At 45.3% G+C, this 17627-nt stretch overlaps 1 protein-coding gene across 1 annotated transcript in view; it reads right to left on the minus strand.

Annotated features, from left to right (window-relative positions):
* Positions 1 to 8113, minus strand: part of ACRBP (acrosin binding protein) — a 182940-nt gene extending 174827 nt beyond the window's left edge. Inside the window, exon 1 of the mRNA XM_078652948.1 lies at positions 7957 to 8113. Coding sequence (XP_078509074.1) covers positions 7957 to 8113 — 157 coding nt within the window. The remainder of the gene's footprint in view (positions 1 to 7956) is intronic.
* Between the last annotated feature and the right edge of the window lie 9514 nt (positions 8114 to 17627).

A 17627-nucleotide genomic window follows, 5' to 3' on the forward strand; every position in this document is an offset into this window, starting at 1 on the left:
GGGAAAGGGTCAGCAACAACTAAAATGACCAGATCTGGAACAAAATTAATAGAAGTATGACCAATCAAGAAAGCATTAACAGGAGGTACCCTCACTCAAGAGGGGAAAAGGTCAATAGAAAATACACTCATTTGGGCAGGTAATGGGTGGGTAGGTGTTTCAATCAATTCTGCAGGGAAAGAGTTAACAGGAATTACTATTAATTCAATAGAGGTAGGATCACGAAGCAGAACAACCAACCCAGCAGGCAAAGTGTCTACGGTTATCATGAAGTCTTTCTAATCTATCACCGTAAGGAGGTGAGGCTTAAAATGCACAATAACCCTTATCAGAGAGTGTTTTTAGGTCTCGCTGAGATAACGCGCATGCGTTCTCAGCGAGACGTTTGTAACTGGGCATTCAAAAATGCTCCCAAGCAGGCGGATTGCCCACAGTGCATGTGTGCAGGCGAGTGCACATCTAAAACCATTTGGCAGCCTGTAAGCCTCTCTCCTCACTCACATTTCAAAGGATCCCGCTCCCACGCCCCCCTCGGCGCAATGCCGAGAGCTTGTTGTTTACACACAACACCCCAGCTGCTTTTGATCCGGAATCTGCTCCTCCGCCCCCCTCCGCGCAATGCCAGAGCTTGTTGTCCAGCAGATCACTGCAAGGCTTTATCAAACACCTTCTTATAACAGACATCCTCTGGTCGCAGGCAAGGAGAATAAACGTAAAATCTGTAGTGTGAGCGAACAGGCCACTGATCGGTTTACACTTTGTTGCAAGCACATACTTTCAGACGTTTTCAATAAATGGTAATGTGAAGATATATTCTCGTGTTTTCTTGGTGAATTAAGGAAGTGTAATGCGTAAGTCAACTTAGATAAAGGACCTCCTTAACTCGCTCTACACCCCTCTCTCTACACCCCTCTCTCTTTCTACTCTCCTCTCTCTCTACACCCCTCTCTCTCTACAGCCCACTCTCTACACCCCTCTCTACAACCCTCTCTCTCAACACCCCTCTCTCTCTCTATACCCCCCTCTCTACACCCCCTCTCTACACCCCTCTCTCTACACCCCTCTCTCTTTCTACTCTCCTCTCTCTCTACACCCCTCTCTCTCTACAGCCCCCTCTCTACACCCCTCTCTACAACCCTCTCTCTACACCCCTCTCTCTCTCTATATCCCCCTCTCTACACCCCCTCTCGACACCCCTCTCTCCCTACCCCCCTCTCTCCCTACCCCCTCTCTACACCCGTCTCTCTACACCTCTCTCTCTACACCCCTCTCTCTACATCCCGCTCTCTACACCCCCCTCTCTAGTCCCCTCTCTCTACTACCCCTCACTCTATCTATCTAGCGCCCTCACTCTATCTCTCTATCGCCCTCACTCTTTCTATCTATCGCCCTCACTCTACCTATCTATCGCCCTAACTATCTATCACCCTCACTCTATCTATCTATCTATCTATCTATCTATCTATCTATCTATCTATCTATCTATCTATCTATCTATCTAGCTATCTATCTAGCTATCTATCGCCCTCCCTCTATCTATCGCCCTCACTCAATCTATCTATCGCCCTCACTCAATCTATCTATCGCCCTCACTCTATCTATCTATCGCCCTCACTCTATCTATCTATCGCCCTCACTCTATCTATCTATCTATCTATCTATCTATCTATCTATCTATCTATCTATCTATCTATCTATCTATCTATATCTATCTATCGCCCTCACACTGTCCAGCGCCCTCACTCTATCTATCTATCGCCCTCACTCTATCTATCTATCTATCTATCGTCCTCACTCTATCTATCGCCCTCACTCTATCTATCTATCTATCTATCTATCTATCTATCTATCTATCTATCTATCTATCTATCTATCGCCCTCACACTGTCCAGCGCCCTCACTCTATCTATCTATCGCCCTCACTCTATCTATCTATCTATCGCCCTCACTCTATCTATCGCCCTCACTCTATCTATCTATCTATCTATCTATCTATCTATCTATCTATCTATCTATCTATCTATCTATCTATCTATCTTACTATCTACCTATCTATCTATCTATCTATCTATCTATCTATCTATCTATCTATCTATCGCCCTCACTCTATCTATCGCCCTCACTCTATCTATCTATCTATCTATCTATCTATCTATCTATCTATCTATCTATCTATCTATCTATCTATCTATCTATCTATCTATCTATCCCCCTCACTCTATCTATCGCCGTCACTATATATATCTATCGCCCTCAATGGTTAGAGCGGCAGACCCTGATGCAGAGGTCTAGCCTGGGACCAGGGTTCAATTCCCGCCTCGGCGGGTCTTGGGCTCAAAATTCCACAGACCTGATAATTCTCGCCTCGGTGCCTATTCCAATCATGGAGTCCCACTCTGCAACTCTGGGCAATAGCTTGCTTAATCTCCACAACGGCCCCCACAACGCTAAGGATGCCTGGCCTCCACCTTGGGGGTGCCCAGGAGTGGACACCTCACAGGGAAAGCCAGGATGGGTTCCACAGCGGTATTCGTACAAGCGCCTTGAGACCCTTGCGGGTGAGTAGTGCGCTATACAAGTATCAATTTACATTTACATATCTATCTATCGCCCTCACTCTATCTATCTATCGCCCTCACTCTACCTATCTATTGCCCTAACTCTACCTATCTATCACCCTAACTATCACCCTCACTCTATCTGTGGTCCTTTTCCCCCAGCGGTGTTGTCACTACCCTGTCGCACAGCTCTCCACTTTCATCATGAAACGCTGGCTTGCCTCATTTCTGACATGAGCCTGCAGGCAGCCGGGTGGATACTTCCAATAATCTCAAAGCTTCCTAGCCTACTGCCAGTGAGTTGCCAACAGTAGCGAGACGGGAACAACGAAGCGGTAAAACAAGTGAGCTGTTTTCGGGACAACTGAATCTTCAGTTGGGAATATCACTGGGACGATGGCCAATACGCACGCTTTTCTCTCTAGTAGAGGCTTTCACTCCTCCCCTGAGTGCACTCATTGTCTACCTAAAGTCAGGCTTGACTAGAGGCGTTGTTTGGGAAACCTGTGGTTTTTGTCTTGGTTGAGGAACAAAGCAAACACAAGGAGATGATGGACGGAGAGCTGAAACTTTTCAGACACTCACCCCCAGTTACAGATCTGGGTTGAATTCATGATCGGTCTTTAGCTCACTTTGCCACCCCAGTTCAGACACAGCTATATGCAAATCAGTCTTGACCCTGTGCCTCATGGGAACAGTCCAGCCCGAACTGCCAAGCGATGTCGTCACTGGACCGGAAACAAGCATCCTGGGACCGGTTTCGGGCTAACAGCCCTTATCAGCCAGGCTACCTTGAATCCAGTGGTAGAGTGAGCTAGGGACCCACTTCTGGGCATACCTTGCCAACGTAGGGCGAACAAAGCAAACACAAGGAGATGATGGACAGAGCGCTGAAACTTTTTAGACACTCACCCCCAGTCACAGATCTGGGTTGAATCCATGATCGTTCTTTAGCTCACTTTGCCACCCCAGTTCAGACACAGCTATATGCAAATCAGTCTTGACCCTGTGCCTCATGGGAACAGTCCAGCCCGAAATGCCAAGCAATGGCTTCCCTGGACCGGAAACAAGCATCCTGGGACTGGTTCCAGGCTAACAGCCCTCATCACCCAGGCTAGCTTGAATCCAGTGGCAAAGTGAGCAAGGGACCCATGTCTGGGCATACTTTGCCAACTTAGGGTAAACAAAGCAAACACAAGGAGATGATGGACGGAGCACTGAAATGTTTCAGACACTCACCCCCAGTCACAGATCTGGGTTGAATCCATCATCGTTCTTTAACTCACTTTGCCACCCCAATTTAGACCCAGCTATATGCAAATCAGTCTTGACCCTGTGCCTCATGGGAACAGTCCAGCCCGAACTGCCAAGCAATGTTTTCCCTGGACCGGAAGCAAGCATCCTGGAACCGGTTTTGGGTTAACAGCCCTCATCTGCCAGGCTAGCTTGAATTCAGTGGCAGAGTGAGCATGAGACCCACGTCTGGGCATGCCCTGCCAACTTAGGGCGAACAAAGCAAACACAAGGAGATGATGGACGGAGCGTTGAAACTTTTCAGACGCTCACCCCCAGTGACAGATTTGGGTTGAATCCATCATCATTCTTTAGCTCACTTTGCCACCCCAGTTCAGACACAGCTATATACAAATCAGTCTTAACCCTGTGCCTCATGGGAATAGTCCAGCCCGAACTGCCAAGGGAGGACCTGGCCTGGCAGTTCGGGCTGGACTGTTCCCATTGGGCGCAGGGTCAAGACTGATTTGCATATAGCTGGGTCCAAACTGGAATGGCATGGCCAGAAAAAAAATAATGGATTTAGGGCCGGATCTCTGTACTGGGGTGAATGTATGACATTGTTCTGCATTCTGTCCATCAATTGTTCTTTTTCTAGTTGGTTGAGGCACAAGCATTGGGAAGTGCCAAGTCTCTGGTCATAGAAACTGGGTCCCTTCTCACTCACCTTGGTGTTTAGCCCTGCATTCCATTTTCAGCTTTCTGGCCTCAATTTAGAAATTGTCTGGAGACACAGTGGACTCTGGCAAATCTGTGTGCCCAACTCTTATGTTCCTGAAGGTCCTTCTTACCAGGAAAGTTCCCTATATGAGCAGGTCCTGCTGAAGGAGGTGTTTTTCCACTGTTCCACATGCTGGACTGCTCCATTGCAGGAGCCTCGTTGAACTACCTTAATACCGGTGCACTTGCATGCTCCCTTCTTTCAGTGAGAGATCCCATACATGTTGACATCCAACCTCACACATACAGGCACTGTCACTTATCCAGACTTGACCAAGTCATAACTGTTAACCTCATCTTTCTTGTCTGATACCCAGATGCTTGTACACACTATATGTAGCTCCTCTGCAAAGTGCTTGCTCGGGCACTGAAATTCACTGTAAACACATCCAGGCATGAGACCTACCCCCAGATGCATCAAGCATCCATTTTGCGATTCCTTAGTAGCGAAAAATAAGGAATCGCTAATAAGGAATAGCAAAATGCTATGCAAGAAGAAATCACTTTAAAAATAGCGAGTTCTTAAAATTCCTTAATTGCGATTCGCAAATTGCGAGTCGCAATTAAGGAATACATCCCCATTCATTCCTATGGGAATAAATGGGAAGATTTTTCAATTTGCAAATCACAATTAGCGAATCGCAAAATGAGATTGCGATTTCAAGGGTGCAGGGGTGTCCAAAGGACACCCTGTTGCACCCCTGAAATTGATCTGTGCACATATGTTGCGCACACGCATGCCCTTAGGGCATGTGTGTGCGCAACATGAAACTTTGAAAAATACACTTTAGTGCATTTTTAAAAGTTTTTGCAAATTTCCATGAAGTTGTACTTCATGGTAATTTGCGAGCCCTATTAGCGAAATCGCTATTTTTTAAACTTTAATGCACTGCATTTAAGAAATCTCAAGTTGAGATTCCTTAAATGCAAGTAATCGCAATTTAGCGAATTCTCAATTTGCGATTTTTGCATTTGGGATGATGCATCCCAAATGCAAAAATACCGGTCGCAAAGGGACAGATTCTGAGAATCTGCCCCTCTGCGACCTGTTTTTTGCTTGATGCATCTGGGCCCTAATCTCTATGCAGACTCTATTGATACTCTTTAATACCAAACTCAAAGAGATCTCTACACTTCTACAGGTCACCGTAGACACGAGACAGAACAGAATAACATCTGCTTTCATTTTGTATTTTTATGGGAAACCATCTCCTCGTCGTTTGTTTATAAATATGTTATTCTGTCAGTTGATAATGTTTTGGAAATTATAAGAAGTTGTTTCTTTCTTTCTTACTGGACCTCGAATGTAATGAGTAATGACAGAGTACGTATATTTTTTATCATTTTTTTTTCTTAATTTGGGAATTTATCAAATAGTAAATTCACAAGTCTGTGCTGTCAGACTGGTATACGCCAACACATTTTTCACCAACATATTATAATGCCTTTGCTGTGTATACTTAGCAGCAAGCCCTCTCTGGTACAGAAATGTGCATTACATTGAGTCTGGGAGGGCTGCACTGGGAAGCCAGAAAAGTCTCCCCTATGTGTTTTGGTCCTGCAGCCTTACTCTGGTCTTTTATTAATCCTGCAACATACAGCCTGATCCATCAAGCCGAAATCGGCTCGCAAAGGGCCAGATTCTGAGAATCTGGCCCTTTGCGAGTGCTATTTTTACATTTGGGATTCATCATCCCAAATGCAAAAATCGGTAATAGCGATTTCGCTATTTTGCGAGGAATTACATTTAAGGAATCTCTATTTGAGATTCCTTAAATGCAATTCATCATCCATTTAAAAATTGCGAATTTGCAATTTCGGCCCGCTATTTACCGCGAGGTCAAACCTCGTGGTATATAGCGAAAACTTAGAAAAATGCTTTTAAAAGCATTTTTCTAAGTTGCATGTTGCACACACACACATGTCCTTTGGACATGTGTGTGCGCAACACCTGTTTCAATTTGCATTTAAGGGGTGCTACAGGGTGTCCTTTGGACACCCCTGGCACCCTTTAAATCGCTATCTTATTTGCGATTAGCTAATTGGTAATCGCAAATAAGGAATACTCCCCATTCATTACTATGGGCCTTTTGGCCCATAGGAATGCATGGGGAGTTATTCCTTATTTGCGATTAGCAATTTGCTACTCTCAAATAAGGAACATGTAGGAATCACAATATTTATTGCAATTCCTACATGAATCCCGTTTTGCAAGTCCTTAATAGCGATTTGTTATGAATCGCTATTAGGGGCTCGCAAAACGGGAGAATGATGAATCAGGCTGATAATGATTTTCTAAGATGCTGCCTTATCTTGCTCAGACAATTTATAAATGCAATACGTCTCTTTTTTCTGCCTTATATATAAAAACCTTACATTTTCATTTCTTACTTAAACATTGCCCTTTGCTTAGTCTAGCTTACTAGCGCCCCTTCCACTACACAGACACAGATACACACACAGGTTGATCTTTCTGCTATATTGTTTCTATATGATTTAACTGTACCATATTGATGATGATTGGTTGTAGAGATAATGGGCCACATGTATCAAGCCTTTTTCCCGTTTGCAAACAGTCAGTTTCTTAGAATCGGCCCGTTTGAGAATTGGAAAAAGCCTTTTGGGATGTATCATCCCAAAAGGCCATCGCAAAATAGAGAATTGAAAAAATTTGAGATTCTCTATTTTGCAAATGCAATTACGGAATTGAAAATTGCGATTCCTTAAATGCAATTCTGGAAGCACCAGAAATGTGATATTTGGCCTTAAGGAATTGCAAATAACCACCAACTTCAAGTTGGTGGCAATTTGCGATTTTCTTTAAAAAAGCACCTTTTTGATTTTTTTAAAGTGCCATATGTCGCACATACATGCCCTTAGGGCATGTATGTGCACAAAATGTGCACACATGCATATTTCAGGAGTGCAACAGGGTGTCCTTTTGGCACCCATACAACCTTGAAATTGCATTCTTAATTTGCGATTCTTTAATTGGTAATCACAAATTGAGAATGTCTTCCCATTCATTCCTATGGGCCTCCTAGCCCATAGGAATGAATGGGAAGGTATTCCTTATTTGCAAATCTCAATTTGCGATTTGTAAATAAGGAATATGTAGGATTCGCAAACTTGTTAGCAAATCCTACATACATTGCATTTTGCGATTTTCTAATTGCGATTTGCTAAAAATCGCAATTTGAGAATCGCAAAACTCTTTTTTGACACATATGGCCCTATGCACTTTAAAGCTAGATTCCTGGGATTATGCACTATATACAGAAGTTACTGAAACAAAACACACCGTAGTCTGTATTGCTTTAGTCCCTGGGTTCCAGGCATAGTAGAGATGATATGCAAGAACTTTGGTCTCAACCTGCCTCCTCACCTTTGGGAATGACACCATGGTTCTCATACAGGTCCAAGCGATGCACTTTATGGTGGTTGCATCCGCTGACATTCCTTATTTTGCAAGCGAGCTTGGCTCTCCAATCCGGCTTCAGGGTAGAGAAGAATGACGTGTACTCTTGCTCTGAGAGTGGCATGCCGGGTTCAGTCTCCGCTTTAGCGGGCATTAGGATCCAGAGCAGGAGAACTGGATGGACGGTGGGGAAGGAAGGTGGAGAAAAGGGAAGAACAGAAAAGAAAGGTAAACCAGTAAAAGGTGGATGCAGTACTGTTAATAGAGGAAGCTGGTATACTGTACCGAGGAAGGGAGGGATCCAAGATTATACCACTCATTCTCTTTACCTGAGGGGGGAAACTGAATGCATATTGGTCCGGTCTTATTAGACTAGATATACTCAGTGATACCTTTTTGTATCTTTCCCCTGGATGGAGCGCCTTAAGAAATTCTTGAAGCAAAATGCCAACAGTGATTCCTTAGTTGTACATCCCTCTCAATTCGAGCTTTATGCTATAAAACCAACAATGGTGCTCTAACACTATAACACACCTGTTGCCACAATGTGTAGATCTGCACCTGAGAAATTCCCATGGCCAGTTATCAACAAAGAATACAAAATAGTGGAGCACTCATACTCATTATGTAGAAATATCTTCAACCATGTATGTTTAGGTTCATTTAATAGGTGCATTAATACGTCATGGTATATACAACACTCATATTGCTTATATAGTATAGAGACGACGCCTTTGAAATCATTAGCAACTTCAAATATTCAAGTAAGTGAAATTCTATTTGTACGTCAAAGCCGTATCACAAAAAATAACACATCACATCTTCAATCTAAACATAGTTGTTTATCAGTTCCTTGAATGCAAGTACGTACAATAGTTTAGTGATAATTTGTAGATATATTATTGTTGTTTCTTGGTGGATGGTCTGAGGTGACACGTGTTTCATCCCTTTTGGGACTTTCTCAAGGTTTGATTCAGGTAGAATATCTCCAGCGTGTAAAACATGGTAATTCTCGCTTGTTCAAAGCAGCGTAATAAGATATCCAGGCTCAATGAAGCTTGTCAGCAATACTCATTCAAGCAGAATGATGTAACTGAAATGTTATGGGCTGTGCCATCCAAAGGCATGTAAGTAGACAATTAGTACCCGCTTCCAAATCAGTAAGAAATTTACTGAGGGTTTGGATGAGTGATCCCCAGTGTTGATAGGAACCATAGTAAGCCCTTGGTGCATCCGTGGTGACCACCGGCGTTCCACATAAACTGTCCTTCGTATGACAAATGTGAACTCAATGTGATTACATGGTTTTGGATCGTACAGCCAGTAACATTTCAGTTACATAATTCTGCTTGAATTAGTATCGTTGACAGGCTTAATTGAGCCTGGATGTCTTATTGCTCTGCTCTAAATAAGCGTGAGTAACCGTTTTTGACTGGCTGGAGATATTCTACCTGAATCTAGCCTTGAGAAAGTTACAAAAGGAACGAAACACGCTGTCTTACGCTGATGACACACAGATAGTGGTGGCAGCCTATAAAGATCAAGCCTCCCCTACACTACAGTTTCAAAACTGCATGAGGGAAATAAACAGATGGATGGGAAAACATTGTCCTCAGCTCAATTCTGAGAAGACCAAGGTAGTAATCTTTGAAACCTGTAACCCAGATGGGACAATCTCTGGTGGCCAGCGGAGATGGGTGAACCACCAATATCAGTTCAGAAAGCAAAAAATGTGAGAGTACTGACTGATAACAAATTAACTCTATCACATCAGACCAATGTCATTGTGTCGGCCTCCCACTTTCTGATAAAGAAACTCAAGAAGATTCTACCTTACATCCCTACTGATTCATGAAGGACAGTTGTAACAACGCTTATACAGTCAAAGCTGGATTACTGCAATGGGCTCTATTTGAATATGAAGAAGCAATATAAAAAAAAGCTCCAGACAGGAGAAAATGCAGCTGCCAGACTAGCACGAGTCTGTAGCCAAAGAAATTCTAAGACTCCACTAGCTTCCGGTGGAACAACTAATTAAATTCAAATGACTATGCCTAGCCTATAAGGCGCTGAATAACTCAGGTCCAAGATTTCTTTAGAGATATTTTTGCCTGGTATGAACCGGCCAGACAACTACCCTCCACTGGTGCCAGACTCATGAAAGTTCCAAGGATACGGCCCTTAAACTGGGGAGGATGTACCCTTTCGTATTGTACTGCTAAACTTTTGAACATGCTCCCTAGGTAGCTCAGAACGGCAAGGTCACTTACCATCTTCAGAAAAGGGCTAAAAACTTGGCTATTTCAGAACTAGACGCCACTTCTGGGCTTATTCACAGTCCTAGGTATTTGTGCGCTCAATACATTTTTATAACATAACATAACAAGCAGTTGATACTTCCTGTCTAAGGAATCGTCCCTCTTGCTAGTTACAGAGGTCCCCACAGACTGTCCTGAGTGATGTGACTCTGCAGAGGGAGATCTAGATCTCCTTGGTAAACTCTGCACTCTTCCAGGAGGAGTGAAGAGAGGGCCATTTTGGCCTTCTCCAACATCTCCCTGAAGATCTGTGTTTTCCAGGTTGGAATCATCTTGACCCTCCAGGCCAGGGTTTGAATCTAGGTCGTAAAAGGTGTCACCTCCTGATCTGTCTTCATTCCCTGCCCCACCCACTCTTTCCTGTTCATCTGACCCAACGGTCTTCCTAAGGTCATCTAACAGTAACACCTCAATGAGGCATTGAGTGTTGGTATTTCTCCCAGTTTTCAACTTTCTAGAGACACACATGGCTTTCAATTCCTGGAATGTAAACTCATTGTAACTAGAAGGCAGATAGCCACTGGAGGCTTCTCCTTTAGAAGACATACTTAGGGGCCCATTAGGATCTCGGGCGGTGGCGATCCGCCCGAGATCCGTCCCCGCCCGCCACCCATTTCCCCCCTGCCATATTACTATGGCGGGGGGACCGCGGCGGACGGAGAGAACGTCCGTCGCTTTTCCGCCTGGTCAACAAGTTGACCGGGAGGAAAAGAGTTTAATATGGTGGCGGTGTCTGTCAGACACAGCCCGCCATATTATCATGGGTACGGAAACATGCCTTTGCCGCCACGGGAAAGCATGCGGTGATTGCTTGCGGGGGCCCGTTGCGGGCCCCCCGAGACTACAGGGGTGCACATGGGGGGTACCTATGGTACCCCCCTGCAGTTCCATGTTGTGCATGGAAGTGCACAACATGCCTTCCTGGCATTGTGGCGGGCGGTGCTGAGTGCACCGCCCGCCACAATGATAGGAATGCAGGATGCACCCGCCACTGTGGCGGGTGCATCCTAATGGCCCCCCCACGGGACCCCCGCCCTTATGGTGGGTGATCCCATTTCCCGATAGGATAGCAGGCGGATAAAGTTCGCCCGCCATCCTAATGACCTAAGTTTGGTGTGGTGTATGCATCTACCTAACCTAGTGGGAAACTAAAGTCTCTTATGTTGGAGAAAGGTGTGCTAGACCCTTGACTTACCCAACCCTAAGTTCAGTAGAACTTACTTATTCTAAGCTGGTATTAGATGCACCTAGTACTTAGTGGTTTTCAGTTAATCAATACAAAGATGTATCTGGTAAAACAATGCAGGCTTGAATCCCACCGCTATCACCAATGTGAGAAGTTGGCCTGGTATATGGTGTCCACTAATTAAAGTGGGCACCTTGCACCAGTCCAAATGACCCTTATGATGTATGAGGTCAAAGATAACCTTTAGAAAGCTATCCTCGTGGTAGCTGTGGAAAGCAGCCTTCAGGCTTAATCTTGAAGGAATGTAAAACAGCTTTTTTTTTACCAGAATATCATCTTTAGTACCAATTAAATGAAAGGAGAACCACACAGTAGTTATAAAAATATGTATTTACCTATATAACACTCTCTGGTATCCCTTACACAAAGATGCAACACAAAGCACACAAAACTTTAGTAAAGAAACTGTTGTAAGTAGCAAAATACACAGTGGGCTCCAGGGAGAGACCAAACCATATACTAAAATAGTGGTATAAAAACCACGACTTGAGTCGAGGCAGTGTCTAGAACACGTAGAATCACTGGGACCCCAAGGAACCACCCAAGGTGATTAGATAGGGACCCCACGGAGGACAGGTGCAGTGTGCTAATACAACCGCAGGCTCCGTACAATTCTATGGGGAAGTCACAGTTACAATTTTAAAGTTTAAGTACCCTTCTCCGTGGACTTTGAAGAAACCCTTTGGAACTTAGGAGGTTGGAGAGCCACCCCACCCGTGGATACCGGAGTACCAGAGTTACCTATCCCAGGGATGTCGAATGCATACGTCTGAAGTGGTGTTGAAAACTGCTGTCTTTTTCATTGGGGAGCTTCAAAGGAGTGCTACTGCTGGGAAGGAAGAAAGTGTCAATCAGAACCCAAGGGTGGATTCGTGATGGAAGGAACCTGAAAGCAGAGGGGACAAAGTCTGAGTCACTTCTGGGTGACTAGGTCTCGGTAGTCGAATGCCTGCCGATGTCTGGTACTTCAGGTGCGAAGAAGGGATACTTGACTCTGCAGCCACGAGGACCAGGAGATGATGAGGACAAACAGGAGCCGGATGCGAGCTATCCCATGAAGGAGTGCTGAGGGGTCGATGTCTGGCTGGAGCACCAACAAGCCTTGGCAACAGCAACCCGCGCAGGAAGGTTAATCGGGTTACGGTGTAGACCAGCAAGGTTCAGGGGACTCACAAATCAATTGGGAGTCAGGGCACGTCTGGAGCAACCAGGAAAGCCCAACAGATTTCAAGATGACTCTCTGGAGGACCCACAGGCCGAATGACCAGGAGTCGCAAGGGGACCTTGAGCAAGATCACAAAGTACCAACCCACAGAGCATTCGGTGCAAGGAGGCTGGAGTTCTTTTCTGGAAATACTGCTCTGGGTCAGGACTACACGGAGTCCAATGCACAAGCGGGGGAATTGCCAACAAGCATATGCACATGCAAAAGTACGCAGTGCACAGGGGTTACAGGCTATGCGGTCCCCACAAGGGATACTGGCCTCAAACTCAGTGAGAGGGCAGCTGAACCTCAAGGAATGTGGGAAACCACCTCCTGTGTTGCTGGATCCTTTGGAGTCCGCAGGAGCTTAGGATCAGCATACTGGTCAGTTGCATTACGGTGCCTGTGAATGTAGGGGAGGGACTCCTTCACCCCGAGGGAGATTCTTCAGATGTCCTTGATGCTCCACAGGGTCCAGCACAGAGCCTGTATGGTACACAGGCACAGACAATGCTTTGACCGGAGAGGTAAATGAAGTCGGGCCCAGTCAAAGTCCAGCAAGTCCAGAGTGTCTAGACGGTCGAAGGTCAGTGATTTCTTGTTCATAATCTTGTCCATGTGAAATGTCAGCTCCTACAGCCAGGTAAGCCATTATATAGCCATCCCCTTTTGTATCGCTTTGTTCGCCCTAAGTGTGGCAGGGTATGCTCAGACGTGAGTCCCTAGTTCACTTGGCCACTGGATTCAAGATAGCCTGGCTGATGAGGATTATGAATCCGAAACCAGTCCCAGGATGCTTGTTTCCGGTCCAGGGAAGACATGACTTGGCAGTTCGGGCTGCACTGTTCCCATGAGGCACAGGGTCAGACTGATTTGCATATAGCCATGTCTGAACTGGGGTGGCTGAGTGAACTAAAGAATGGTGATGGATTAAACCCAGATCAGTTGACTGGAGGTGAGTGTTTGATTTGTTCAAACCCTCCGTCCATCATCCCCTTTTGTATCGCTTTGTTCGCCCTAAGTGTGGCAGGGTATGCTCAGACGTGAGTTCCTTGTTCACTTGGCCACTGGATTCAAGATAGCCTGGCTGATGAGGATTATGAATCCGAAACCGGTCCCTGGATTCTTGTTTCCGGTCCAGGGAAGACATGACTTGGCAGTTCGGGCTGCACTGTTCCCATGAGGCACAGGGTCAGACTGATTTGCATATAGCCATATCTGAACTGGGGTGGCTGAGTGAACTAAAGAATGGTGATGGATTAAACCCAGATCAGTTGACTGGAGGTGAGTGTTTGATTTGCTCAAACCCTCCGTCCATCATCCCCTTTTGTAAGCCATTATATACACAGGGGAGAGGGTTGGACAGATTCAGATGAGGGTCTGGACAGAACGGGGGTTAATCCCATGTCCTTTGTCCAGTTTTGCGCCAGAGCAGGAGTCAACGGCTTCCAGAACTGGTTTGAATTGGACTATGCACGGGGACATCAAGTGTGCCCCAGATGCAAACTTTCAGGCACTTTGGAAGTGCACCCACCCAGCCCCAATACACTAAATCCTGTCTGGGATGTGGTCACACCTCCCTGTGTCAGGATGCCTATTGTCCTGCCTTCCCCTGCTCAAGCTTGGCTCAGCAGCAGGAGGGCAGAAATGTGTCTCTGGTCAGCAGCAACCATTTTGTGTTGCCCGGGTAAAGAAGGCTGGCACCGGAAAGACCAGTGACCCCACGAAGCTCGCTTCAGAAGGGTGGAATCATACCTCCCACACTGGTTACCGGTGCGGAGGTATGATTCCAAGGTGTTTGATACCAAACACAACACATTTTGTTTCAGCCATTTTCGTGATAGCATTTACCGCAAGGTTATAATGCTCTTCCAGTAACTTGCACAGTCTGATGGCTGTCTCCACCCATCCGTCCTAAGCGCTACGAGGCCTCAGGGTAGAAGTGCGCTTTATTAAACCCCATTTCATTTCATTTAATTTCACCTCTACCTATATGTCTGGTTGAGTCACAGACAACCTGGGAGAATGGTCTCCGAAGTCTGCAGAGGGGCTCTGCTCATGCAGGGGCACTCTCCCAGGTAAAACTCAGCACCCTGCCTTCAGGATTTTTAAGGCCTGCTATAAGGGTGACTTATAACTGTAGACATCTATAGATATAGTGAACCTAAATGTAAAGTAAGTGGTGCAAGCACCAGCTTACACAGGCTTCAATGGCAGACCTGTAGTTCCATTTTGCATGGCCTCTCATGGGTGGCATAATACATGCTTCAGCCCATGGGAGGGCCCACGAGTGAACAGACGCAGGTTTAGAAATCGGACTAAGATAACTTTCATATTTCTGGAAGCATTGCCCAGGGGTTAACTGTTATTTTATTGATAGTCTTGAAGATGGTCTCATGGAATAATGCATAGAGATCGAACGTCGACACTCACACTCTCTTCCTGCAAATAATGTACAAAGAGAAGTGTTTACGATAGGAACATTGAAGGAGTATAGAATTGTATCTATTTTCCTCTTGTTACATTGTATGTTTAACTGTATGGTACCCTTAATAAATTTCAGAAGAGAAAAACTTTTTCTATATACACCTGTATTCTTGATATTCTTTGTTCTGTGATTGGTTTACTGGTTCCGATACTTATTTAAGGAATAATTAATATCACTTAGATAAAAAGTATTTTTAACAAGAGTATATTGGCGAGTTTATTAATAACTCTTGTACTCAAATATATATCAAAAGAAATATAACGAAGTATTTTGAATATATCCCTTGAAGGCGCTCTTTACCCTTCTGCTCTACTACAGAGCAGGTCAGTAGGGGTTGAGACGGGATAAAGATATGAAGCCAAATTGTGATTAATTGGGCCATTTGAGATCCCTCGGTTCCCTCCAGTATGCCCACTATCCAGATGTTATTTAGTCAGGAGCAGCCATCAGCATCATTGGTGCGGTTTATGAGTTTGTTTGTTGTGCGGAACAATTGTGTCACTTGAATCTGTAAGGTATTTAGAGAGGCTTCTGCTTCAGTAATCCTGCTCTCCGTCTCTCTAGCTCTGCCAACCAGATTGCAGAGATTCTGCTGTAGGAGAGTGAAATCTGTGCCCACCTCCCCAAATGTTTGTTTTTGGGCAGGAACAAGAGATCATGATAGGTTGCAGTATGGCTGACATTGCTTGATGCTATTTTGTCCTCAGTGGCCGAAGAGGGGCGGACTCAGCATTGCTGGTGGATTTGGCAAATTAATCTATAGTGGCTTGTCCAACTGGGTTGTGCGGCCTGTCCATCCCTGTTATTACAGCCAATTTCGTTTTTCACTATTGCAGGGCTACCTGTCTCCATAGGACAGAATGGGCAGTTAGATTATAACATTTTATAATCCTAACTGACCCAGGGAACATGGTAGAGAAATGAATTTAGTATGCCTGAACTCAGAATGATAAAATATATCTTTTAGTGAAGTTGTTTTTAACATTCTGTGTTTGAAAATACCACTTTTAAAAAAGAGGTATTTTCTTGCCTAACCATCCAGCCTGCCTCTGCTAGGTTGTGTATTGCATGTCTGGTTTGTGAGTGAATGAAGCTGAGGGGGCTCAAGCAGACAGGGTGAGTCAGCACAAGGCTCAATAGACCTAACTGCATTGGGAGTGGTGGAAGGAGTAGCACCTGGGCCTGAATAGGACTGTGCCTGCCTTCCACAATGTTGGTTCTACCCCTCCTGTGGTACCTCCTGATGACCCTGGCCCACACTGACAAAGGAAGAAGTTGTGCACTGGCAGAATGCACCCAGAATTGGTTTGGACTAGGTACAGACACACTCTTCCTTCAGAGACAAAGGATTTGTGTGTATAAAAAGGGGGATCCAGACCCCAGAACTTTAGATCACTTCTGGACATCAAGACGGACCTTTTGCCAAGGAGAAGAACCAGAGAATCTGCAGGAGTTTTTGACTTCCCCTGTGCCAGTTGTAATTGCTGGGGTTGGCCTGCAGTGGTTTCTTTATTGCAAAGGAAAGGAGAAGGACTTGTTTTTGCAGCTTTCATCATCTTGAAGAAGAATCTCCAAGGGCTTGAACTGTGCTTACCTCCTGCTGAAGTCTCCGGGATACAAGACTTCACCACCAGCTCCCCCCTGGATTTCCTTGCTGATAATTCTGTCTGTAGAAGCCTCCATGTTGTGTGGAGCTTGACGCGCGACTCAATGAGAAGAAGCATGTCGCATCCACAGCTGTTGCCATCGCATCAAGGGAAAAACGTGTCGCCACCGCAAGGGTCGCTATCGCATCACCAGAGTAGCGTGTCTCCGTCGCAGCTGTGTGTTGTCGCATCACCAGAGAAGCATGTCGCAGGGCCTGTCGCTACTCCAAAGCTACAGAGTTGCAGCACAGCCGCCGGGCGTGCACGCATCGTCTTCACGTTGTCGCATCACATCGAGGGCGCCATCTTCTCGCATCGCACCGGATTGTTGCATCGCAGCAAGGCCCCATTTTGTCGCATTGCAACTGGACCGCACCTCGAGATCGTCACATCACCTCCTCTCCGGTAAGGAACAGACTCATAGCCTACTTTGCGCAAGCACTGAGGAACAGACACATCGCCTCCCCCGAAGCAAGAAACCCACGCATCGTCCTCCCTGCAAATCTTTTGTTTATCTTGCGTTACCCATCCAAAGGTACTTTGTGGGAAACGTGTCGCATTTACCATCTAAAGTGAACTGAGTTATTTCTATCATCTTAAAGTCAATTTCTTAATACTGTATTGTGGATTTTTGTTGTTTGGGTGTTGTGTTAAGTCTATATATAGAATACTTATTTTTTTTAAAACCTGTGTTGTGTCCATCTGTAGTGTTTTCATTGTATTCATGTATGTGTTC

Source organism: Lissotriton helveticus, chromosome 7, assembly GCF_964261635.1.
Source record: "Lissotriton helveticus chromosome 7, aLisHel1.1, whole genome shotgun sequence".
NCBI lineage: Eukaryota > Metazoa > Chordata > Amphibia > Caudata > Salamandridae > Lissotriton > Lissotriton helveticus.